Genomic DNA, 25,460 nt, shown 5'->3' with positions numbered 1-25,460 from the left:
AAATACTTCTCAATGAATACTAATTAAATTACCATTAAATTAATTCAAATTATGATACAAATAACTAATAAAAGTGTATACATACCAAAAAATATTTAAATAGATAATTTCAACTAATCAATCTCCTCCAAATAAATATCAAAATAATTCCACATGAAATACTCCTCTAAAAAAAATATTTTACCAAGTGCTCATAAATCATCTATTAGTGACATGATGTACTTACTAATACCCTCAATTTCATTTATATTCATAATACCCTCATTTAATATAATAAAAATAGTAAACCAACTAATAACACTCAACTAAAACGCATTTAAATGATCCCCCATAAATAAAGATAACCAAATGCTCATAAATAATTAGTAGTGATTAGTGTGATCCAAATATCATCAAATTAATAGTCCCATTGAATAAACAATTGTTTATATATAGTGACTTGGTGCTTGTTGTTCTTCAATTTGTGACTTTTGTGAATCCTTCAAATAGTGAAGATGTGCGCTCACCTCCTTTAATGCCTGCAATTAGGCTATACACGCTTTCGGTGGAACTTTCCCTGGAACCTGCTGGACATATACTTTTGCTGATGAAATAGGGAGATCCTTCCTTTAGGAGTAATGGATGTATCCTCTGGTGGCTGATTATCCCCTCAGGGATTGCACACTCCTTTTGTTATCTCAGACCTCCTAATTATCCTCTCCTTGTGTTACTCCGCATGCAGGAAGAAATTGAAGACATAGTGCTTTACCTTTTAAAACTTTTTATTCCCACCATCCAAGTATTAAACTCACATTAGACAGGTTTAAATAACGCAATATCCCATTGGAAATTCTCTGCTGGCCTCTGAGTCATACACCTGCCGTCTATTGCGTTGTGCGGCTCCTCTCCGAGTGATGACGCAGCCCCTCCCCTATGCGTTACGCCTCCAATCACGTGGCTTCATCAGGGGGTAGTGTGTTATCCATTGTTCTTTGAAAATTAGCCATGGCAGAATGCGACCCAAACGGCATTCCTTTATATTGGAAGTGAGCCTCTGAAGTGGAGAATGCTGTCTTTTCTCATTGATACTTTGCGGTTTTTGTTCCATTGGGCTTCAGTACCAACAGAATTGGGTTTGACCATACACTCTGCTACTCTTCAGTAATAATATAAAGTTCAAGCATTTGCTGAACCTCCTCCACTTTCCTGTGTGCATTGGGAATGCAATAGGGTTTTACTCGGTCCTTCACATTAGGCTCCGTAATGATGACATGCTCAATTACACTGGTAAGGCCTGGCAATCCTGAAAATAATCCCCCTATTCATTTGTAAAAACTTTTACCCACTCCATTTGTGGCTTGGATAGGGTGGTGGCAACTGGAACCATGGTGACCCTGAATTAACCTCAGCCAGGGCATCTACCTGTCCTCAGTCTTTCCAGGATTTTAATAAATTCACATGGTATATTTAGTAAGGCTTTTGCTTCCCAGGTTGGTGTACTTTATAATTTACCTCACTGACCATTTTTACCACCTTGAACAGTCACCTGGCCAGGAAAGTACTTTTTACTGTGGATATAAGCACAACCATGGGATATCCAATCTGGAATTGTCTGTTTGTTGTACTCCTTTCTTTGTGCTTCTTGTGTCTTCTGTAAATACTCCTTTACCAGAGGCATCACCTTAATAATTACCTCTCACATTTGGGCTATATGTTCTACTACCATTTTATGTGAAGATTTACTTTCCCAGGTTTCCTTTACTGGGCCAAGCAACCCCTGTGGTCTTCTCATGAAACCCGGTACATGTATAAGACACCTTCCTGATGGCAAACATAAGCACTGAGAGTAAGCAGTCCCTATCTTTTACATTTTTGATTTTAGGGTCTTATTGTACCTGTCGACCAGCCCATCAGTCTACAGATGATAGATAGACATACGTAATTTTTTGATCTGGAACAGCTTGCACAGGTCTATTATCACCTTTGACATGAACGGCTTGACTTTGTCCATCCGTATATCTTTAGAAAAAAAACAGGTACATGAGAACATGTTCAATTTTCTTTTAAATGCTTTTGAGGAGGTCTTCCTAATGCCTAATACACCACTTTCGGAGAGAACGTCCGATAATCTGATCATTAGTACACAGCATTTGAGAGTCGATCATGACAGGTCCTGCAAAATTATCCAAAGGAACAAGCATGAAAATTTTTCTTGTATAATACGAGAACTAACAATTTTCACTTGATCAGTACAGTATTCATCCGTGAAAAAAATCAAGTGACCAAGACCACGCATACTCAATAAGGAAAGAATGCATTACATTGCATGAGAACAAAGGATGTCCAATAGGCTGCACTCCAAACAATCCACTTTACTGTACAAAGATAAAACCAATACAAACATTGAAAATACAGTGGGGGACTGGCAGGTAACCTGTGACACTGCTGTGTCAATTAGCTATGAAACCTGAGCTTCAATCCGCACCGCACATGTGTAAATCAGCTCTTTCTTTAGAAATTCACTATTGACTTCAAAGTGTGGAAACCTTCATTCCGAGTATTTCTGAGCAGTACCTTCAGGTTTAGGTGCAGATTACAGGCTATTAACACCTGTAACTTGCTCTCTGGCATTTTTTATTGTGGGGTCCCACATTTGGACAGCACTAAATGAACCCCTTGATACTTCCAGGACAGTACGTGCTGAACTAGAGGCTCTTTCCTCATCAGACATACCTTGTAGTGTGGATGTTTTCCTCTACAGCCTCCCCAACCGTATGGGGCATAAGGCTCCTTTCACACGAAGGGTCCGATCAGGGCCGCCTGTCAGTTTTTTAGGTGATCCCTATTGGACGGTCCATTCACCTCTATGGACTTGTGGGTGTAAGTGCTTGTTCACATATGTCACGTGCATGGCCAGAGCAGATTCATTGAGGTTTTAAAAAAAAAAGAGTCATGTCCGATTTCTGAGCATTGCTGGTGCACATTACAGGATATTGACTTCTATGGGAACCGTTTCTAAACCACATATGTGTGAACAGGATAAAATCCTGACCAGAACCTGATGTAAATCTGACATGAAATGCTGAACAACTATTGTGTCAATTAGTTGTGAAACCTGAGCTTCAATCCGCACTGCACATGTATGAATCAGCTCTAAATGGACTATAAGCATATCTCCAATCTGATTAAGGTGTCCTTTTATGAAACAGATCAGTGGAGATCCTAAGGATCGTTGCTGATCTCCGATCATTAGTGGTTTAGGAAACAGAGATGATCAGTGGAAAACATCATCTCAGCACACAGATTGCCAGTATATGAAAGAGCGATGTCAGCCCTTCACTGGCGATCTGTGTTCTCCTTCCAGATTCTCCAGCTCAGAGCTGGAGAATCAGAGGAACCGCAAACGAAGCAGCGATAATTTACCGCTGCTTACTAAACGGTGTTTGACTGATCTCTTACTGTAATCTCACGAAATTACAGTAATGGGAGCCGTTTTCCAGCGTTCAAAACGTTTGCCGATCGCTTCTCTCTTCATTTGGAGAAGCGATCTACACCGCTTCATAAAAAGGCATTCAGAGAACTCTCGCCTCTGAGAATGCTGGAGAACTGAGCAGCGGTCATTTACCGCTACATGATAAAAGGACACCTCAGTCTGCTAAAAAAGTAAAAAAAAAGAAGGGGATTTGTCCTCCTTTGTCTAGGTGGATCGGAGGGCATTTGGGTATAAACAGACAGCGAAGTCCATTTACAATTGGCCACCCATAGAGCAAAGCAGACTCTTTCCATGTCGCTCTGCATAAACGGAGACCTGTCATCTAGACGTAAGAGGACCTGTGAGCAGATCAGACCAGAATCCGCCCTGTGTGTAAAGCAGGGGTGTCCAAACTATGGCTCTCCAGCTCTAGAAGTACTACAAGTCCCAGCATGCCTCTGGGTGTTTTTACTGTAGATGTCAGTCTTGCAAGGCCTCATGGGACTTGCAGTTCCTCATCACCTGGAGGGCCATCGTTTGGACACCGCTGGTGTAAGGGATCTTAATCCATATTCGTTTCTTCATAGCAAAAACGTGACTGAACTGTAAAAGCACTCAAATGGAGTGAGTATGCCATGCAGGGAGCAATGCCAGCGAGACCGCCTTTTTTCCTGTTTGATTATACAAATAAAAGTGCCTTCAGATGGTCTTTACATACAAAACACTTGCAAGATCATTGACGAATATTAGAACTGAACTTTTAGCGTTGCTATTCAGTACCAAAGCAAGCGTGGATGACATATACTGAGATACCGAAACCAGCCCAGTGCAACTCAACCCAGCAACAGCTCCTCATTCACACCGTCACATCCGGCACCCTGGGCGCACACTAATTTCATCACCAATGCCCCGCCCACCGGTAACAAGCGAGTTAGCGTCAGTCGCTTCCTGAAGGAGTGCGCATGCGTAGTGTACTAGCGTAACATTCGTGCACATGCGTAGGGCATGCTTTGCTTCCTGATGGTTGGAGCGCGTTTTTGACTGTCTTGGCCTCCAACTGGGTTGGCTCTCGTGTCAGTAGTGACATGGCGTTCAATTTCGGCTCCGCCGCGGGCGCAGCGACCAACCAAGGTAGGCGGTTAGTCAAAAGGAGGGTCACTAGACCAGTATCCATTACTTGTTTTCCCTGCCATGCATATGGTGGTGACAACCTTCAGTATAGACGGTGTGTTCAGTCATAATGTATCCTGATGTGTAGACTAGGCTGACTGTCACGTTATGGGAGGTTATAAAAAGGGGAATACATCAAAACTAAGGGAGCTATGCATGACAGCCAATCAGCTTCTATCTCTCATTTGCAAAGCCTAACTGAGCACACTAAAGATAGGAGCTGATTGGTTTTTGTGCAACCGGTGGGCTGGTGTGTCAGGGAATTGAGTAATTATTTGCAGAAAGTAAATAAAATTCCAGAGGAGAATTTGATCAGTCCGGAGAAGAGAAGGAAGCAGCAAGATGTTTGTTGGTCTATATCAATGGTCTTTTATGTGGCCCTTTGCTTGCCTCTATCAGGCCCTCCTGATACCAACAAGGAGGCACCGTTTCTTTCACTGGCACCAACTATGGGGCACTTTTCCTTACACTGATATAAACAGGTACTATTCCTCCCCTGACATCAACATTGGGGCACTGTTCCTCCCCCTGACATCAAGGTTGGTGCACTGTTCCTCCCCTGACATCAAGGTTGGGGCACTGTTCCTCCCCCTGACATCAAGGTTGGGGCACTGTTCCTCCCCTGACATCAAGGTTGGGGCACTGTTCCTCCCCCTGACATCAAGGTTGGGGCACTGTTCCTCCCCTGACGTCAAGGTTGGGCACTGTTCCTCCCCCTGACGTCAAGGTTGGGGCACTGTTCCTCCCCCTGACATCAAGGTTGGGGCACTGTTCCTCCCCCTGACGTCAAGGTTGGGGCACTGTTCCTCCCCTGACGTCAAGGTTGGGGCACTGTTCCTCCCCCTGACGTCAAGGTTGGGGCACTGTTCCTCCCCCTGACGTCAAGGTTGGGGCACTGTTCCTCCCCCTGACGTCAAGGTTGGGGCACTGTTCCTCCCCCTGACGTCAAGGTTGGGGCACTGTTCCTCCCCCTGACGTCAAGGTTGGGGCACTGTTCCTCCCCCAGGCGTCAAGGTTGGGGCACTGTTCCTCCCCCTGGCGTCAAGGATGGGGCACTGTTCCTCCCCCTGGCGTCAAGGTTGGGGCACTGTTCCTCCCCCTGGCGTCAAGGTTGGGGCACTGTTCCTCCCCCTGACGTCAAGGTTGGGGCACTGTTCCTCCCCCTGACGTCAAGGTTGGGGCACTGTTCCTCCCCCTGGCGTCAAGGTTGGGGCACTGTTCCTCCCCCTGGCGTCAAGGTTGGGGCACTGTTCCTCCCCCTGACATCAAGGTTGGGGCACTGTTCCTCCCCCTGACGTCAAGGTTGGTGCACTGTTCCTCCCCCTGACGTCAAGGTTGGGGCACTGTTCCTCCCCTGACGTCAAGGTTGGGGCACTGTTCCTCCCCCTGACGTCAAGGTTGGGGCACTGTTCCTCCCCCTGACGTCAAGGTTGGGGCACTGTTCCTCCCCCTGACGTCAAGGTTGGGGCACTGTTCCTCCCCCTGACGTCAAGGTTGGGGCACTGTTCCTCCCCCTGACGTCAAGGTTGGGGCACTGTTCCTCCCCCAGGCGTCAAGGTTGGGGCACTGTTCCTCCCCCTGGCGTCAAGGATGGGGCACTGTTCCTCCCCCTGGCGTCAAGGTTGGGGCACTGTTCCTCCCCCTGGCGTCAAGGTTGGGGCACTGTTCCTCCCCCTGACGTCAAGGTTGGGGCACTGTTCCTCCCCCTGACGTCAAGGTTGGGGCACTGTTCCTCCCCCTGGCGTCAAGGTTGGGGCACTGTTCCTCCCCCTGGCGTCAAGGTTGGGGCACTGTTCCTCCCCCTGGCGTCAAGGTTGGGGCACTGTTCCTCCCCCTGGCGTCAAGGTTGGGGCACTGTTCCTCCCCCTGGCGTCAAGGTTGGGGCACTGTTCCTCCCCCTGGCGTCAAGGTTGGGGCACTGTTCCTCCCCCTGGCGTCAAGGTTGGGGCACTGTTCCTCCCCCTGACGTCAAGGTTGGGGCACTGTTCCTCCCCCTGACGTCAAGGTTGGGGCACTGTTCCTTTCCCTGGCATCAACAAGTCTAAGGTTTGATTAGGTTGGAATCTCTCTCAACTCCTGAGAAAGCTTGCCTTATCTCTTCCAAGGTGTGAAATGGCACAGGTTCTTGGGACAGTGAGGCACCTCATGGCTCCCTGCTGGGATCTGGCCTGTGACACTTCTAACACACACATATACTGCCATAAGTCACTGTGCCTCTCACAGAGGGAAAGGGGGGGGGGGGGGGAGAGAATAAGGGAGAAATATATTTGTCAGGACAGTTAACCCCTGTGCCAAGATGGAGGTTGAAACCAAAATGGTTGAACCGCGTCCATCTCTGGGTATACGCTGTTACACAGGGCCCTACTAACCCTCTTGTATTGAACTGTATTGTTGCTGTATTGTCTCCCGTTATATTGTAAAGCGCTGAGCAAACTGTTGGCGCTATATAAATCCTGTATTAGAATAATAATTCTCCATTTATTTAAAGTTTGCTTGTCTTTACTATACTAATTGAATGATTTTACAAAAATCCATTTCCTAAGTGTATCTGTCAAAACTTGGAGCTTACAAGGGAAACGCTCCCTTGCTCCTGGCTGGCAGAGAGCAGTGGGTTTGCAAAGGGAAACCGTAAATAAACCAGCTGGTGTGGACAGCATTTCCACAAATGACAAAACATCAGTTGACATTAGACAGTCTGAGGTCATTTTGACTTTGTTTTTATTCCTCCAAACAAGCCAATGTAAGCACGTGATAAAGATGTACTCCGGGCAGAAATGTTCAATATCTACAATGGAGCTTTAATACCTATAAGAAATGTGGTGCTGTGTGCATTAATAGGCATGTTGAACATGAGATATCCATCATTATTCTCCAGTCTTCCTGCTCTGATTCACAAGCACATCCGTTTTGTAAGATCGGTGGCTGCTGTATCCTCTATACTTACAATCACCGGTCTAGTAACCTCCATGCTGTAGTTCTGCTGCAGCCAGCAGGGACATAATAATGATTTGGCTTGTTGTAGTGGGCATACTTGGGAGTCTTAGACTGCCGGTCTAAACTGCCCACTGCACCTACATCTGCAAAGCTCAGCTCCACCCTCATCTCAGCCTCAGCCCACTCTTCGCCTCAGTTCCAGCCCTGCACTTGTCTCTACCCAAGCTCCACCCTCTTCCCAGCCCAAGCTTGCCCACATCCAGCCGTCACTGCCGTGCTCAAGTCATCACATGTCCAGGCCCATCTGAAGTTTGCCAATGACCATCTGGATGATCCAGAGGAGGCTTGGGAGAAAGTCATGTGGTCAGATGAGACCAAAGTAGAACTTTTTGGTCTAAACTTCACTCGTCGTGTTTGGAGGAAAAAGGATGAGTTGCATCCCAAGAACACCATTCCTACTGTGAAGCATGGGGGTGATAACATCATGCTTTGGGGGTGCTTTTATGTGAGGGGACAGGACAACTGCACTGTATTAAGGAGAGGATGAATGGGGCCATTTATTGTGAGATTTTGAGCAACAACCTCCTTCCCTCAGTCAGAGCATTGAAGATGGGTCGTGGCTGGGTCTTCCAACATGACAACGACCCGAAGCACACAGCCAGGATAACCAAGGAGTGGCTCCGTAAGAAGCATATCAAGGTTCTGGAGTGGCCTAGCCAGTCTTCAGACTTAAATCCAATAGTACAGGGGTGGCCAACCTGCGGCTCTCCAGCTGCTGCAGGACTACAAGTTCCATCATGCCTCTGCAAGTCAGTAACTTCCCATCTTTGCAATGCCTCTTGGGAAATGTAGTTCCACAACAGCTGGAGAGCCACAGGTTAGCCACCCCTGCAATAGTACGTCTTTGGAGGGAGCTGAAACTCCGTGTTGCTCAGCAACAGCCCCGAAACCTGACAGATCTAGAGGAGATCTGTGTGGAGGAGTGGGCCAAAATCCCTGTTGCAGTGTGCAAACCTGGTCAAGAACTACAGGAAACCTTTGACCTCTGTAATTGCAAACAAAGGCTTCTGTACCAAATATTAACACTGATTTTCTCAGGTGTTCAAATACTTATGTTCAGCAGTGTAAGACAAATAAATTCTTTAAAAAAATCATACAATGTGATTTCCTGAATTTTTTTTTAAATTCTGTTTCTCAGAGTGGGAATGCACCTACAATGTGAATTTCAGACCACTCCATGCTTTCTAAGTGGGAGAACTTGCAAAATCGCAGGGTGTTCAAATACCTCTGTTCCGCACTGTATGTTGTGTGTGGTAAAAGTGATCCACTGTAGGAATTTTGCTTTTTAATCCCCTACTTGCTGGTTTTGTTGGGTTATCCTTAGCCAGCATACTCTCATGTCAGTGAATCCAGCTTCTGTTTTGTTGTATTCTGCCACTCCACTGGTGCACTCTGAGTCCTGTACAAGTACTGTTTTCTGTCTCGGAGCTGCTGATCTCCTCCATCCTTTTTCAGCCACTTTCTGTCGCTTGCTCCAGCATTAGCTGTTTTTTGGCTCTGGATCAACTTCTTTATGATGACAATGGTGAACTACACTCACCGGCCACTTTATAAGGTATACCTTGTTAGTGCCAAGAAAATATCCCGCACACCATTACACCACCAGCCTGAACCTTTGATACAAGGATACTTTTATTAAAAAAATAAATAATTAATGTACATCTTTTTTGCAGGTAAAAAAATGTACATTTATTATTAGCAGATCGTGGTGCAATCTCAGGATCCTGAACACTGTCAGTGTAGCTGTCTGCCCATACCTCGTAGGGGCAGGCAGGTAATGAATGACAGCAAGAATCAATGAACTACCTAGATTCATCGGTGCCCTGGTAGTTCATTGAGAACTACAAGCTGTCTGCTGCAAAGGCTGACAGTAGTTGTAGTTCTTCCAGCTTTTTTTTTTTTTGCAGTGGGTGAAGAAAGAAGATCCCCGGCCCACTGTCACACTGGCGGGAGGGGGGTGTGCGGGGGCTGCTTATTTAGTAACATGTTACATCCTGAATACAGGTTTAACATGTTAATTAAAGGTGAACTTCTGTAATGAAAGCTGCAGATTTAAAAAGATTAAAACCTGTTAACTCTTGTATGAGATTCATGATTGTGTTTTGATGTACGTAAAAGGGAGCAACAGCCCTTGCTTGATAATGCTCTACAATATTGTGAAACATTTGACAGGTTTATAAAATATCTTGGAAGCTTATTTTCTTGTTTTTGTTAAGCTTTGCTGTACTTTTAATACGTGTAGCAAAGTTCCAGTATTTTCTTTCATCGCTACTGTATTTTGTACAACAGGCACAACTGGCTTTTCCCTGGGAAGTTTTACTCCCAAAACTACGGCATCAGGTTTTGGATTTGGTACCAATACCACAACAGCATCAACAGGATTCGGCGGTAAGCCTAGCCTACCCTGCTCTGGGAACAGAGCTCAAGATAGTTGCATGTTGTTACAGTGTTGTAACTGCACTGTTGGTGATTAACAGCAGAGTGATATATTTTGGTGTAAGTGAAATTAAAAAAACAAAACTTACACATATGCCTGTGGCTAATTCTTTATGAAATGTTTTGTGTTTGTCACAGTGGACTACAAAGAAAAGTTACCTTTTTTGTATATGTAGAAAATGTAATTTGCTTTGCAGTGTGCATGTATCAGGTAATGCATTTTCATCTCCAAATCACTTTTTGCTTGTGCCATATTGGTTAAAAGGTTTTCTCAAATCATCTTCCAGATCAGCAACTGAAACAAGGCTCCTGCCACCTGAAACAGGAAGCACATCATCTACCATTATAAAAAGTGACTCATGACTATGATTTTTTTTGTGTTTCCTTCAGGCCAACAGGAGCATCACATGTTTGTTATTTTTCAGAAAGGTTCTCATACTTGTTGCAGGAGCCTGACTGTCCTCCACAGCACCAAAAGGTGCTGGACATGTCTAGTTAGGGTTTTCCCAGCAAAATATAGGACCTTTCCTGACTCACTACCTCCAAAATCATTTCTTATAAATCAAGGTTTCACCTCCACCCAGAGGTCTGCAACCATCCCCCCAACTGAATAACTTTTTGGGAGCCATTCCCCGGTTCTTACCTCTAGTGGACCCATATTTGGGTATTGTCTTCTGCATCTTTTTTTGATTACTGTCCTTTCCTCCTGCACGAAGGTTCTATATAGACAGCTGGTGCCACCAGTGAAGCAAGACGGCGCTGGGTGGGCTGGAAGACATCAATTACATAATTTTTGGTGATGCACTTCCCTCCAAGGCATCATTTCTGGTCCTTGGCAACTGTGGGGAAGTGTTACATCACTTCCAGTGTGCGTCACTTTTGGTACGACAAAGCTCCGACAAAACACACAGACTGGGATCAGCGACATAATCGTCAAAGGGTCAGCATAGAGGCTAAAGTGGTATGTACTTCCACCATACATGCGGGACAGCTGGAGGAGAGGCCGGAGCTAAGGCTGGGAGCTTAAAATGAGTGACTGACAGTACTATTTTTAAGCTGACCATGTTGGATGTCACACCATCTACCTGCCCAGCAGATCCTGTGCTTTTGGACAGTTCAAAGGTAAGCATAGAGGACTCCATCACTACCCTCCTGCTCTCACCTGCCCAGTACTAATTGGATTTTCTATTTCCATTGGTGGGATTGGTGTCTTTACTTACCATCCGGTTCCTTGTGTCTCTTTTCAGACCAAGGCTCCAGAAGGCAAAAAGTCTAGAGGTAGTGACTCTCATTCTCACTCTAAGGAATAGACAGAGCCAGAAAAGATGTTTGCCACTGTCCAAGGTATTAAAAAAGACTCTGATGTTGAGGGTTTTCCTCAACGCATAAGCCATCTTACGGTCCTGGAAGGTATCTTTCTGGCGTCTGAGGGTCCACTGGGTTTCATTACTTATTGTACCAAAGACTGCTATTGATATATGATCTTTTACCTATTTGTGAGTATAAATTTTTTTTCTAATAATCTTACCTTTGGGATAATGCACTAGGCTAGTACGTTTTCTGTTTGTCTTTTTACAATTGAAAAAGACTGACCTGTCATTTGAAGATATTGGTTCTCTCAGGAGTCCGATAGACAAAAAGGCAGAGGCACTGTTAAAAAGGGCCTGGGAAGCAGTGTCAACTGACTTCAAACCAGACATAGCTACAACATTTGTGGCCCGTACACTCATCCTCTGGTTAAACCAATTCCAGTCCCACCGAGAAGCTGGAACATCCAAAGAAGTACTACTAAACACTTAAAGTGGTTGCATTCATTGCAGATGCTTCAGCAGAGGCAGTAAAGGTTATTGTATGTTCTACAACCCTTGTGCAGGAGAGCACTATGGCTCAAAACTCAGACAGGGAATGTAACCTCCAAAGCCAAACTCTGCAGAATCCTGTTATCAAGAAACTTACTTTTTAAACTGGAACTAGAGTTTGTACTAGACAGATCAGCAGAGAGGAGGAGGGGGTTCCCATTAACCAAGAAAAAGCAGACACAGCGATTTTGTTCAGAGGAGGAGAGGGGGTTTTACTCTCACCTATTTTCAAAGTGGAAAACATCAGGGAAATTCCGACTAATTTGGAATCTCAAGTCTTTAAAGAAGGTAAAATACAAAGAATTCCTCATGGAATTATTGTATTCTTTCAAAAGATAATAAAACAACCAGCATTCATGGCAACACTGGACTATAAAGACTTCTGAGGGTCTACATCCCATAAAACAGTCATCAACAATATTTGGAGTCACTATAAAGACACTGTACACCTTCAATATTCTGCCTTACCATTTGGTCTCTCGTTGACACCAAGGAGATTTACAAAAATATTACCAGAAGCACAGAGAGGTCTAAGACTGAAGGGGATTGGTGTAATATCCTACCTAAAAATCCTTCTTTCCTTTTTTGGATCCAAAGGACAGTCAAGAAGACAATCTGAGAACAGCAATTAAAACACCTCGAAAATCTGGGGTGGCTGGTGTATGAAGAAAAATCTTACCTAATGCCAACATAAACCATCATCTACATAGGCTATGTAGTGGATTCCAGACAAATCAGTCTTACAGAAGAAATAACATCTCTCTACATGACAACAATCAAAGCCATCACAAGGATCCTAGGCCTCACGACCTCTGCCATCTCGGCAGTTACGTGGGCTCAGTTTCATACAAGACCCTTACAGAACTTCCTTCTTTCCTGGTAATCTTGACAGCCCTAGAAGACTTGGTCCAGATTCTCCCACAGGTCAAAGATTCCATGAGATGGTGGCTAAATACAAACCGGGACATCTGTGGACACAGACCAATACAATCAGAATAACAATGGATGCAAGTGTGGAAAAGAACAAGGCACATGGAACAAGGGCCCAGGAATCCTTTAACATAAGAGAATTGAAGACAGTAGAACAAGCTCTTTATAACTTCCAGAAACAGCTCAGAGGCAGACTTACATCAGAGGCAGACACTATGTCAACAAACAAGGAAACAAGGGGGCACCCTATCTCACTATTTGATGGCTCTAGCAGACCCCATCCTATCCTGGTCATAAGAAAATCTACTATCCCTATCAGCCATTCACCAGAAGGAGACTCAAAATCTTCTAGCAGACTTTTTGAGCAGGAATAGTCTAAAACAGAGATGTCTCTAGACCAACAAACATTCAATTGGATCACACAAACATGGAGGCACTAGCAATCGACCTCTTTGCTTCAAGAAGCAATGCTAAAACTCAAAAAAATCTTTTTCCTAACAGAGAACAAGGGGAATGTAGGCTTATATGTATTTGCCCAAAGTCGAACCTTTCCTTTCACCAATGCGTTTTTTCCCGATCAACTTGATCCCAAAAGTAATATAAAAAAATCAGTGAGCGGAAGACAACAGTCGTACTGATCGCACCATAGTGTCCTCAAAGGGCATGGTTTACTCTCTCACAAGGTATGAGTATATAACAGAACATCCTGCTAACATTCAAAAAGATCTTTTACAGCAAGGATTGGTTACACATTCTCACATGAAGACCCTAACCTTTTCAGTTTGTCTATTGAAAGGATAATATTACAAAACAAGGGACTATCAGTCAGCGTTATTAACATTCTGCTTGCCAGCAGGAAAAAGGTGACTTTAAGCCATTTACAAAAAAGTACGCAAAAAATGTAATGCCTGAAATACAGAACACAGTCGAGAGCAGGCCACTCATCCCTTTGATTCTAGAACTCCTACAAGAGTAGATAAACTGTCACACAGCACTCTCAAAGTGCAGGTTTAAGCTTTATCTTGTTTTCTTGACATCAGATTGGCAAAAGAGCCACTAGCTATAAAAGGTTTTTCCGATCCATTGCCAGATCAAGGCCTCCTCCCTCAAATTTTTTGGCCTGGGATCTGTATACAATCTTAAAGTTTTCCTGAACCCCCCCCCATTTGAGCCTATAGATGATTGTTCAATTAGAATTCTTACCCTTAAAACATTCTGGTGGTTTCTTTGGTGTCAGCATGCATGGTGAGCGAAATCCAAGCACTCCATCTTAGAACCCTACTATATTATCTTCTTGGGCAAGATAGTCCTAAAAACAGAAAAGTATCCTCTGCCTTTCACTGGGCACGAGACATCATTATTACCTCATTATGTGCAAATGCAGCGAACAACATAGAAACCTTCAGTAGATTGCACTTTAGGAGATGTCTCATAGCCTAGTTGGAAAAGACAAAGGACTGGAAAAAGATGTCAGCAATGTTTTTCCTTCTTTTAGGGCCCAGCAAAGATCACAAAGCCTCCAATAACAATATAGCCAGATGGATTAAGGAGGCCAAATCATTGTCTTACCAATCTCAAAACCTAGTGCCAACAAAAGGAATCACAACCCATTCCACCAGAGCCCGGGCATCCTCATATGAAAAAAGAACGAGAGCTACACCTGATCAGAGCTGCAGGGCAAGAACATAGTTGAATGTTTAGTTCTTCGTAAGGCGCTTCAGGATAGACCTCTTTCCAGTCAGGACTAATTCTTTGGTAGAAAGGTGCTTCAGGCTATAGTCCCTCCCTGACAAGTTATTATTGCCAATCATCTCAGCTGCTGCCCTGGAAGATGACATGAGAAAACAGTTGGGTACCTGATAACTCATTTTCTGTTAATCTTCCAGGGCAGCAAAGTATTTTGCGTTTGATATTTTTTCTTAGTATGTATTAAAATAGCTTATACTTCTTTACCTGTTGCTTCTTTGACTCTTTTGTATGACTGAGGTGTATAGGCATGTGTCACTTTTTAGGTAGATAAAGTAGATAAAGTGTTTGCTGTTTCAGGTGGTCCTCAGCCAGAAGATTCCCAGAAAACGATTTACCAGGTACCTAACTCTTTTTTTTTTTGTCATAGATATTCTCTTATAAACCCCCTTTGATATACTGTACAATGCTGACAGAACAGAGTTGGAGATGAAATTGCTTATTTTGTATTAAAGATCGGGTTAAGCGGGGTTTATGCTTCCCACTTTACCTTACAAGCTTGAACAGATCTTAGAATGCAAGTCAGAGGGATATGTGCAGTAAACCTTATATGTGATAGAATTTCAGTTCTGTTCACCATTCATCAAGGCAGTTTATTGCATAGTAGGATGCTGCTGAAGAAAGGAAGGCTGCCAGAATTCTGGAATGGCAGAAATAAAATATTTAGGCAGTGTGCTTGTTTGAGAGGACAAATACAGTAAGCTTCTTATAGTTCTTGCTTTGCTAGGCTATTGTAGCCTATATGTACTTGAGTATTGAGGCTCATTCGGATGGGTGTTAACACCCATCCTGCATGCTGAAGCCACTGTTTTCTGCATTTGCATCTGCCTTGAAACTGCTTGCAGGGAGCCTTTTGGAGGTGGATGCAGACATATTGACTGCACAGACATGGCCATACCCAGCCGCATGGTAAAATGTGACACATGTGCAGGAGCAGGTGGGCGACTCTGAACGCAGACAGTGTGTGTGGGGTGGGGGGAATTTACTAAAACTGAAGCATGCAGAATCTGGTACAGCTGTGCATAGAAATCTATCAGCTTCTAGGTTTTCGTGTCAAAGCTAAATTGAATAAGCTGAAGTTAGAAGCGGATTGGTTACTATGTACAGCTGCACCAGATTCTGTGTGCTCCAGTTTTAGTAAATCTCCCTGTGTGATAAGATCTGTACACCCACTCCTGCATGCATGTCAAATTTTGACATGCGAGTGTGTCCTTGCAGCTGCTCGGTCTGCCTCCACCTCTATAGGCTGCCTGCACACAACTCCAAAGTGGATGCAGACACAGAAAACTGCGGCTTAGCACGCAGCATGGGTGTCAACGCCTGTCTGAATGAGTCAATAGGTAAGTTTTGCATATGGAGTCAATTACTACTGTGTGGATGTTTCAGACAATGTGTACCTTAGTATAACATTGATAAAGTGTAAACATTTTGATAATTTAGATTAAAGAATGTATGTTCAATTTCTTAATTTTAATTGCTGAAATATTTCACACCACTATCTAACAAGACAGCCATAGAACTATAACATTGTGATAGCTATAAACAAAACATAAACATTAAGCAAAAATTTAGTATTCATATTAATAAAATTACAAAGTGACTTTAAAGTATATGTATACCAAAACTATTTTTTTTCTAATCTTTGAATAAGGAAAGGTTGGAAACTCTGCTGTCTGTAGGTTTTCCCAGATGACAATTGTCAACGGGACAGAAAGTGATGGGCAATCTAAAATTTCAGGGTGGCGTCACACTGATTTGCTGCTCATTGGCCACAGCACAGCATACCCGTGTTTTTTTTCACGTGGGTTAGCTGTGCTTTCCCGTAGACTTCTATTATGTCAATCAGTTTTGCTGCACTTTCAGAAAGCGCACCAAAACCGCAGGACACAATAGAAGTCAATGGAAAAGAGCAACTGATCTGCATGAAAACTCCGAGTGCACGGCCAGAGCACAGTGGGGTAGTGTAAAGCTGCCCTTACAGTTTTTTACAGAACAGGTGGTCGTCAAACACCCGAACATGAGGTGAGGGGAGATCTTCCAACAGAGACAGCTACTGTCCTGCTGACAGCCGAGGGGAATTATCGCCACTTTGAAGTGATTTCTTCTCACTCTTGCTGTTGTATTTTCTGACAAGGAAGTGAAGAGAAATTTCTCCATCAGTTAAAGTGTTCCTATGTCATCCAACAGTGTAATCTTGTGCCAAATTTTCCTCTCATGAGATTGACCACCAGACATTATAGGATAGCTACTTATCTTCAAGAGGGATCAGTTGCTAAACGATTCTCAATCATAAAGAATGTCTGTGGAGTGTGATAACACACGTCTCAAGTCATTTCCAGTGATCTTAAAGGATGGCAGGAACAGCATGAAAATGGGTGTATGATTTCTGAAAATTTTGCAATTTGGCTATAATCTCTTCCAACTCCTGAAACAAGAATAATAGACTCTAGTTAGAGGTACATACACTTATTCCATTAAAAACTATGTAAAAAGATTTTCAGTTTCAGTGGGGAGAGGGCTCTTCCCTATTTAACCTAGGGTTTGAAGTGCATTTTGTTCCCTACAGCATACACCTCCTTTTATTTAAGACTGAAGGTGTAAAATATGCATACTGTCAGTTGCATCAACATAAACATACTTTTCACCTGTATAAATGTGGCAAGTGTGAGAACTTTTAAATTGTTTAGCATGAAGTACCTATATAAATGTGTAAAGCTCAGTACTTTGGCATATTATGCATGTCAGTTTTTGATCTTATTAATAAAGCCAACGTGGATATATGCTTTTCCTATAATTCTTTTATTTTTAATAAACCATCCTGGATATATGCTTTCCTATAATCCTATCTAAACTTGTTTTTACTTCCTGCCACCTTTTTCTTCATGCTTCCCACCCATCAGGATTTGGAGGGCTTGAGGCAGCGACGTCCAACACCACTGGGTTTAACTTTGGTGGTTTCGGACTAGCTGCTAACCCTGCTTTAAACTTTAACATTGGGAACTTCAGTGTTTCCACTGCTCCAGCACCACCCTTCAATTTTGGTAACACCCTGGCAAGTGCAGGTAGAAAAATAAAGAATGTATGTGATGTTTGTCATGGTCTCCTCTGTGCAGTGATCCAAGAATCCAAGTGATATTCATTGGCATTTATCTCTACATGACGTTTGCATTAACTTTTAAGTGAAATATTTGCCCTAGTCAGTATAATTTTGGTAGATCTTAGAAAATCTGCCTTGGGATGCATTTTAAGGGTGTTCTAATTACTGATTATAAATTAAATAAAGCTTAAACTGAGTATTATTGCTTCTACTACAAGTTTCAAGGTTAATTCCAATATATTTATTACTTATATTGTTTCACATTTATCCCTTTACTAAAAGTTAATTCGATTCTTGGACCACTGCAGTTCTATATCACACACATTTCACCAATCTGTTGCCATCTCAAGTTTTGTTCAGTTTAGTGGGGTACGTCGTCTTTGTGATTCACCTGTAAAAAAAAAAAAATAAAATAAAGGACACACAATATACTGTTGTACTGTTCATGTTTTGTGACCTACTATGAACTGTGATAGACTTTTTTTTTTTTTTTGTAATTGTGATAAGATTTACTATCATGGTGCAAAGAGCTGTAGTGTATCTGTAATCCACAACTGCTGAGTAAAAGTTTACTTTTCCATATGATCGACTTTGAGGCCCCTTGTACGGACTGGGCAAAAGCACTGTTGTTTCTCCCTGAGGAGGGAAGGATCAAAAGTTCATATATATGACCCAGTATTTGGATTAATGGGCAGTCCTGAGCCTACCAACAGCATGCAGCACTGGACATTGCACTGCTTTGCCCTCCCTAATTAGAAGTCATGAATATCCCTCTGCTTTGATTAGTAGTCACTTAGCCCTTCTCAGTCACCAAGCACTTTCACTCTGCATGCCCCCTCATTAAAACACCTTTGTGTTCCCCAGCAGGATTAAACACCTGACACTAGCACCCTCCATTCCTCATGCAGAAACCTCTTCCCTTCTGTCCTCCACCCACCAGTAAGAATGGTCAGTTCCCATTCTGCCTCCCTCTCCCTACAGACACTGTTGCATTATACACCCTTCCAAGCTCTGTGGACCAGTGATAACGGAGACAATCCGCTCCTGATTTACCCCCCTGTACCACTCCTATCCACAGTAAATGATCAGCTCTGTCTCTGACTCATCTTGTCTTCATCTCACTAGCTCCTGTTTTTCATCCTCGCCCAGCTGATCATGATCATCTACCACTCTGCCTATGACACATCAGCAGTAATAAGCTCTCCTTCTGCCTCCTCCCCCTGCAGTCAGTTATTCTCTGCTTCGCAGTCACGCTCAACCCTACCTTACCTTTTTTCCCTAATGGTCCATGAGGGAGTCATGCTCGGCATGCTCTGTCCCTGATCAGAAATCTTCTCTCTGTCCCTGCCTTTCTTTTTTCAATGTTCTATGGACAGCAGCTTAAACTTATTTTCCTTCATCCCCTCTCATGATCAGCTTCTGTTCTGCTTCCCTTATGACGCTTTGAAATCCTGCTGTCCTGCTTTCTCTTTCTTCCCCAAATGCCTGTGATTATCTCCAATTCTGCTGTTTTATTTTCTTAAAATGACTACTTTTTTTTTTTTGCCTACAGTTCTTTCCAAAATTGGTACTTTAGTTTTGAGTATGTGTGGGTGGAATGAATCATTTTTCATAGACTCTAGAACCAACACATTTTGATGTCTGGATTTATAAAGTGTTACAGCAGATTGTTACTCTTTGCTCTGTGGCATTAACTACACACCATGCTATTTGCTAAGTAAATGTGTAGAGTGACTGTAATGTTCCTTTATTCAGAAATAGAAGCACTTTAATTGGCTCCTTGTTTAGGTGATTTTAAAAGCAAATTTTACAAACAGCATGGTTACAGATTTGAAATAATTTAGGATGATTGTATGAAATAAGTCTGGTAGTGAATTTATTAAATATACACATTTTGTATAGCAGAACCAAAAAAATACATGTAAGTTAAAGAATATTCTGTGCTTAGTTCCAAAGCAGGAAATACTATTTTACTCATGATTCATATCAGTTTTGACAAATTTTTGACACTGCTTCAATGTCTCGTGATGCTCAAGACAGCCGTTCAAAATTTTGCTTGCCCGAGAAAGCTGTAATGTTTAAAGCAGTATTAAACTATTAATTAAATTAAGCTCGAAAGAGCAGGGCCCTCAATCCCCTCATGTTTTGCATTGTATTGGTATTGTTCTGTCACATGTTCTGTCCCCCTTTGTAATGTACAGCGCTGAGCGAACTATTGGCACTTTATAAATACTGTATTATAATAATAATAATAATAATAACTGGAAAAAAAATAGTATATTGTAGCTTACTATTCCCTAAAGTAGAACTCTGCATCAATCTCCTTTCGTGTCAACGTCTAAAAATCTGGCGCATGCTCATGGCAGGGGTCTGCCAGGTATTTGGGACCTGACAAAGCCATGTGGCACATCTGTGCATGCATGGGGGATTTCTGTACATGCACACAAATGCTGCCAGTTTGATATATGGACATTAGCAGCCCACAGCCTCTGCGTGTATGCTGAGAAAGCCCTTGCATGTGCACAGACATATCAGGCAGCGGCGAGTTTGAGCATATACTGAATGTTGTACCCTTGGTAACACACTGCCTTCTTTGATGGGTGAGACATGACAATACCAGGAGGCAGTGGGGCTTGATCCAGGCCTGAAAGCAAAAAAATCTGCCTTGCTGCATGAAAAAGTACTATACTATGCAAATAGTGAAACTTTTTCCCGCTTTGGAGGGAGGAATTAAAGGACAAAAGGCTGCTGGAATGTAATTTTTAGGCCTATCTTTCCTTTTTCACCTGCTGATCCCACTAGTGAGACACTTTCTTTCCTGTCTTAGAAGCCAAGTTAACCTTTTGTGAAAAAATTATAAATACACATATTTTTGCAAGAAAAAAAAAGGTATTTACGATTTGTTCCTACAGGAGACTGCATAGCATTGCACCCACGATCATTGGAGGCCCAGCCCTGAGCATCTCCACTACGTCAGGTCACGTGGGTAATAGGCGAAGAAAGCCATCTATCCCATATTTTGTTGTACTTCATGGAACATTCCCTGTGAATATAAATACATTTCTTATACAAAAGGGTAGAATTAACTTCAATCAACCATGCCTGGAGGGTGGGGACGGTTGTCTGCATTCAGTGGAGTGCGATTAATTTTTGAGCACTAAATAGGGATTCATGTAAGAGGGTAACAAGGGATTTGTCCTCGGGCAAGTCTGAGAGGAGACCAAGAAGACACACCTTGGGATCTAATTGTAGGGGTGAGCCCTTGTGATCATGTAGAAACTTGAAGATTTGTACCCAGTACGTCTGGACAATTAGACAAGACCATATGAGGTGGAAAAAGGTGTCTGGGTCCCTAAGGCATCGAGGGCAAAGGGGGCTCTGCTCAGGACGAAATCTAGAGACCCGAAGTGGGGTAAGGTAGGCTCAATGCACTATATAAAGCTGGGTAAGTCTGTCGGGGAGTCTCGGTGAAGCCAACTTGGTGCCCTCCAATATCTCATCCCAGATCTCCGTCTTCAGTGGCCCTATATCTGTTTCCTAATGGGATTTGGCCCCCTCTGCCACGCTAGTTTATAGTGGCAGTGCGCAATGCAGTATATAAAACATATAGCAGTATTCTTCCCGGGCATAAATCCTGTTCGGTAAGGGTGTATTAAAGATAGGATAACCTGGTTGAGATGTAGAGCCAAATTTTAGCCAGGATCTTAATGTCTGCCTGTGAAATGGGAAATAGGGCGATATGATTTAGGGTGGGAGGGGTCCTTGCCATGTTTGGGGATCACTATTATTAGAGCTTCACACATAGAATCCAGCAGCGCACCCTCCATAAAAATACTTTCATAGAGGTGCTGTAGTTCTGGAACCAGGACCTCTAAGTAAGTAGAATAGAAATCCAGGGGAAGCCCATCTCGGTCAGGAGACTCTGCTGGGGCAAGAGAGGAGATATCAGTGGCGATCTCCTCTGCAGAGATAGGGGTCTCAAGGTCCGACCTTTGGGATGCACACAACCATGGGAGAGAGATATTTTGCAAAAATAAATGGGTTTCCTGAGGTTTGGCCATCAACTGAGAGGAGTATAAGGAGGTATAGTACCTACAAAATTCCGTAGTGGTCAGCTTTGGGCAAGTGATACTGGTTCTGTTAGGGTCTGTAAGTGTGATGACCACTGGTGGTCTCAAGTTCTGATGTGCCAAGTAGGCTAAAAGTTTACCGGCTCGTTCCCCCTGTTCAAAAATACGCTGCCAGGTAAAAATGTTGTTGCTTGGCTTTTACCAAGTGTAGCTGTTTAAAGAGAACAGTGTCAGAGCGCAACGCGGCAGCGTTTGAGGGGGAAGGGTCAGTCCAGAAAGTGTTAGTTAGACAGTCGGTAGCCTGTCGAAGAGCGCAATTAGAAGAGACTTTCATTCTGTTAATGCTTGTTGATAGCACCATACGTGCATGCAGTTTAAAGTCCCACACTGATCCCACCGTGTTGCGATTGGCAGTATAGAAATATTGCCATTCCCGTTGGATGTCCTCATTGTCCGTTAGAGCATATAGCCAAAAGGGGTGCAACCGCCATAAGGAGGGTTGTGCTTGTGGGGCTAAACGAAGAGAGGCCCAACAAGGGGCGTGGTCAGATAGTATTCTCGGGTGGAAACCTGCATCTTCCAATAGTGGTAGCAAAATTGAGGACACAGTATGAGATCTATACGGGACATGGTGGAGTGAGTAAAAAAAAACAAGAGACCGCCTGTGTGTGGGGTATTTGTAATGCCAAGTGTCTGTCAGAGCAAAATCAGTAAACAAGTGGCTAAGTCTGGTTGTCTTCAAGGTGAGGGGGGGGGGGCATCGAGGAGTGCAATCGGTCCAAAGTGGGATTCAAAACCATATTGAAATCACCAAGCCATATTGCAGGTACCATTGGGTGTTGAGCCATGAAGAGAAAACCCTCACTGACCACCGTGGAATTATGCAGGGGTGGTATATAGCAAGCCAGGATTAAATGAGGGCGACCATACAAGGTTACACACATGCATGAAAATGTGTCTGCCAAGGGGGCAATGCTAAGTGAGATCAATTCAAATTGCACCATTTTAGTCACCAACACGGACACCCCACGAGAATACTGAGTATGCGTGGCATGGTATGCCAAGCCTATCCATGGGCGTTTTAATGTCAGTTGAAGTTGGCCTGTGACATGTGTTTTCAACCACCACTGCTATGTCTGCTCGATGAGCTTTAAGGCAGTTGAATATGGTTGATCGTTTGAGTTTATCCTGGATCCCGCGGACATTCCATGTGAGAAACTTCACTGGCGCCATGAGCTGTTGTGTATCATGGATCCGCGGGCAACTGGTATCAGAACCACCATGGCTGAAACATTACAAAGAACGTCCTGGACGCAGAGAGAGGTATACATAGTGCAAATACGTAACATGTTATAATGTACCAACAGGTCTGCTAAATGCAGACTATAAAAACATAAGTACAAATCTAAATGTTTCCCTTGCCCCCCACCCTGTCCTCCATCTCCCCAACTTGGTGGGGGCATGTATCCCATAACAAACTATCATATAACACAGTCCTAAGGAGACGAACTCTCGCTGGAGAGATGTGTGGGCAGTAGAACACAAGGTGCTAGTGTCAACGTAAGGCAAATCGTAAAAAATCTGGTTAGATGTGAGAGCATCTGCTTAAAGATGTACATTCCAGGGTAGTAGGACCCCCTCCGTATGGAGAAGGAGGTTCTCCTGCCTCTCTTGGGTAGCTTGTGGCGGAAAAAAGAAGAGCGTAAGGGGGGGGGGGCAAAAAGTGTTGGGGTGTCAATGTCGAAGGATTAGGATAGGGGCAATGATACCTGGGCCAAAACAAGGGAAGAGAAATAATAATAGGGAAGTGGAAGGAGCATAGTGAGGTCCTCTTTGGTGTTCTGGGTTATAGGGAAAAAAGATAGGGACCCAGGAGAGAGTCACATCCAGCTTCAAGCGGGGAGGTCAGAGTCCCCTTCTGACCCCTCAGTAAAGACGGAGACATACTCACGACTTCAGAAAAATAAGAACGGGATCAAACGGGACAGCTGCGATGTTCCTCATGTTGGTCGAGCCAGGACGAACCTGTCTTCGGATCCTCGAGAACGTTCACCCGATTTTCACGCACCACCCGAAGGCGGGCAGGGAAAAGCATGGCATATTTCAAGTGTTTAGTGTGAAGGCGCCGTTTGACTTCCATGAAGCAGAAATGTTGCCGTTGAATCTCAGCCCAGAAGTCAGGGAACACCGATATTTTAACATTCTGGTAGGGGATGCTGCCTCTGTCTCTGGTCAGCTGTAGTACAGTGTCTCGGGCCCTAAAGTTAATGAGCTTTTGCAATGAAAGTTCGGGGAGGCACACCCTCCAGGGGTTGGCGGGCTGGCATGCAATGCGCTCGTTCCACTACTAAGGTTGATGAGAAGGCCCCGTTGCCAAAAGTAGTGATGAACAGATGAACAGATTTAGGTGGACATGATTAACAAACTGAAGATGAACTCCAGCTAGACCTTTATAAGCAATTACAGCAAACAGTTTTTTTTTTCCTTTAGGGATAAAAGTTTTACATAAATGTATAAAAGCTGATCATTTTAAGCACCCCTGTCAGTAGTCAGGGGTTTGTCCTAACCCTCTAATTTCCACTTGCACTGCACAACTTGGTTTGTTAAAGGAAATTGTAAAATTACAGACTTACTGGCTGGAACAACAGGTGGAAATAATGAAAAATGCCTAAAAAACACATCTAAGAATTGGTAAGCTGCAATATGATTTATTTTGTTTTGGTTTTAAATAGCTTTAACAGTTTTCTAAAGGTCATTTCAGTTGGTGTAACACCCCTCCTGCATACTTCTAGCCATTCCACAGAGTATTTTTGGACAGAAGGATTTGACAGTTATCATCATCGTTCTGTTTAAGCATGTTCCATGAGCACCTTTTTTAAAGTATCATGCTCTGTGTTTACTTTGATTTGTTTGCATGAGATTAAATGTATATTTTCTTCTCTCGGGGTAGATCATCCTTAAAACTGCATGTTTCTATGTGTTAAGTTGGGTATGCATGTAATAGTCCTATTATACAGTCTACTAGGTTTAGATGGAATTGAACAGAAACTCAAATATTGTGGCTCACTTACAGTCAAAAGTTTTCATAAGATTTGTATAAGGAATTATGCAGAAAGTTTGGTGTTTTTAAGTGGTACCCTGGTTTAGCTCTGCTTCACACTGGTACAACTTATGCAATTTGACAGTTCCAAATCGCATGACAAGTCACACCCTATTTGTGCCTATGGAACCGTTCAAATTGGTGTGACTCCTGAATTTACGGTGCCATACTGATTTGGGAAGAAAAGGTTCCTGCACTATTTTTGCGATTTAATGTGTGGCTTGCATAAGCATCTGTGCATGAAGTTGCACAGATGTCAGACAACGCACACATGATCATCTTCAAGAAGAAAAGTACATAAAATATAATCCTAGTGTCGAGAGTGTGGATCAATTGTTTTAATAATCAGTTACCGCCCCCAATTGTGGTTTGAGCGGCTGATTTATTATATATATTACATGTTATTTTATGTACTGCATGCTTTGAGGAAGGCTTTCACCGAAACACATCAGTAGATCCTGTACCATGTTTTTTGTAACCAATAAAGAGAGCACATTGTGTAGCCAGCTGTATCTTCTTGAACGCTTTCAGCCTGAGCACCGGTCTCCCAGATTTTACTGAGATTACAGTGGTATAGCTTGGGTGAGTCAAATCCCAAGGCACACCT

At 43.4% G+C, this 25,460-nt stretch overlaps 1 protein-coding gene and 1 long non-coding RNA gene across 4 annotated transcripts in view; one reads left to right on the top strand and one right to left on the bottom strand.

Moving 5' to 3' along the window:
- Positions 1-25,460, top strand: part of NUP54 (nucleoporin 54) — a 102,065-nt gene that overhangs the window by 54,141 nt on the left and 22,464 nt on the right. Inside the window, exons 1-3 of one of the 3 annotated variants that reach the window (XM_089652314.1) lie at positions 4,425-4,582; positions 9,905-10,003; positions 17,487-17,648. In XM_089652314.1, coding sequence (XP_089508440.1) covers positions 4,537-4,582; positions 9,905-10,003; positions 17,487-17,648 — 307 coding nt within the window. In that variant the 5' untranslated portion in view covers positions 4,425-4,536. Of the gene's footprint in view, positions 1-4,424; positions 4,583-9,904; positions 10,004-17,486; positions 17,649-25,460 lie in introns of those variants that run through there. The other 2 variants (XM_089652316.1, XM_089652315.1) reach the window with 2 other exon arrangements.
- Positions 744-4,332, bottom strand: LOC149447626 (uncharacterized). The gene is made up of 2 exons (XR_016305846.1): positions 4,232-4,332; positions 744-2,152 (listed from the first exon to the last, which is right to left on the bottom strand). It is a non-coding gene; the product is annotated as an uncharacterized LOC149447626 (long non-coding RNA).

The sequence above is a fragment of the Staurois parvus genome, unplaced genomic scaffold (assembly GCF_062004578.1).
Source record: "Staurois parvus isolate SC_StPar_1 unplaced genomic scaffold, SC_StPar_1.0 ptg000679l, whole genome shotgun sequence".
Taxonomy (NCBI): Eukaryota; Metazoa; Chordata; class Amphibia; order Anura; family Ranidae; genus Staurois; species Staurois parvus.
Note: the sequence above shows the minus strand (reverse complement) of the source record. Positions and strands in the feature narration are given on the sequence as shown.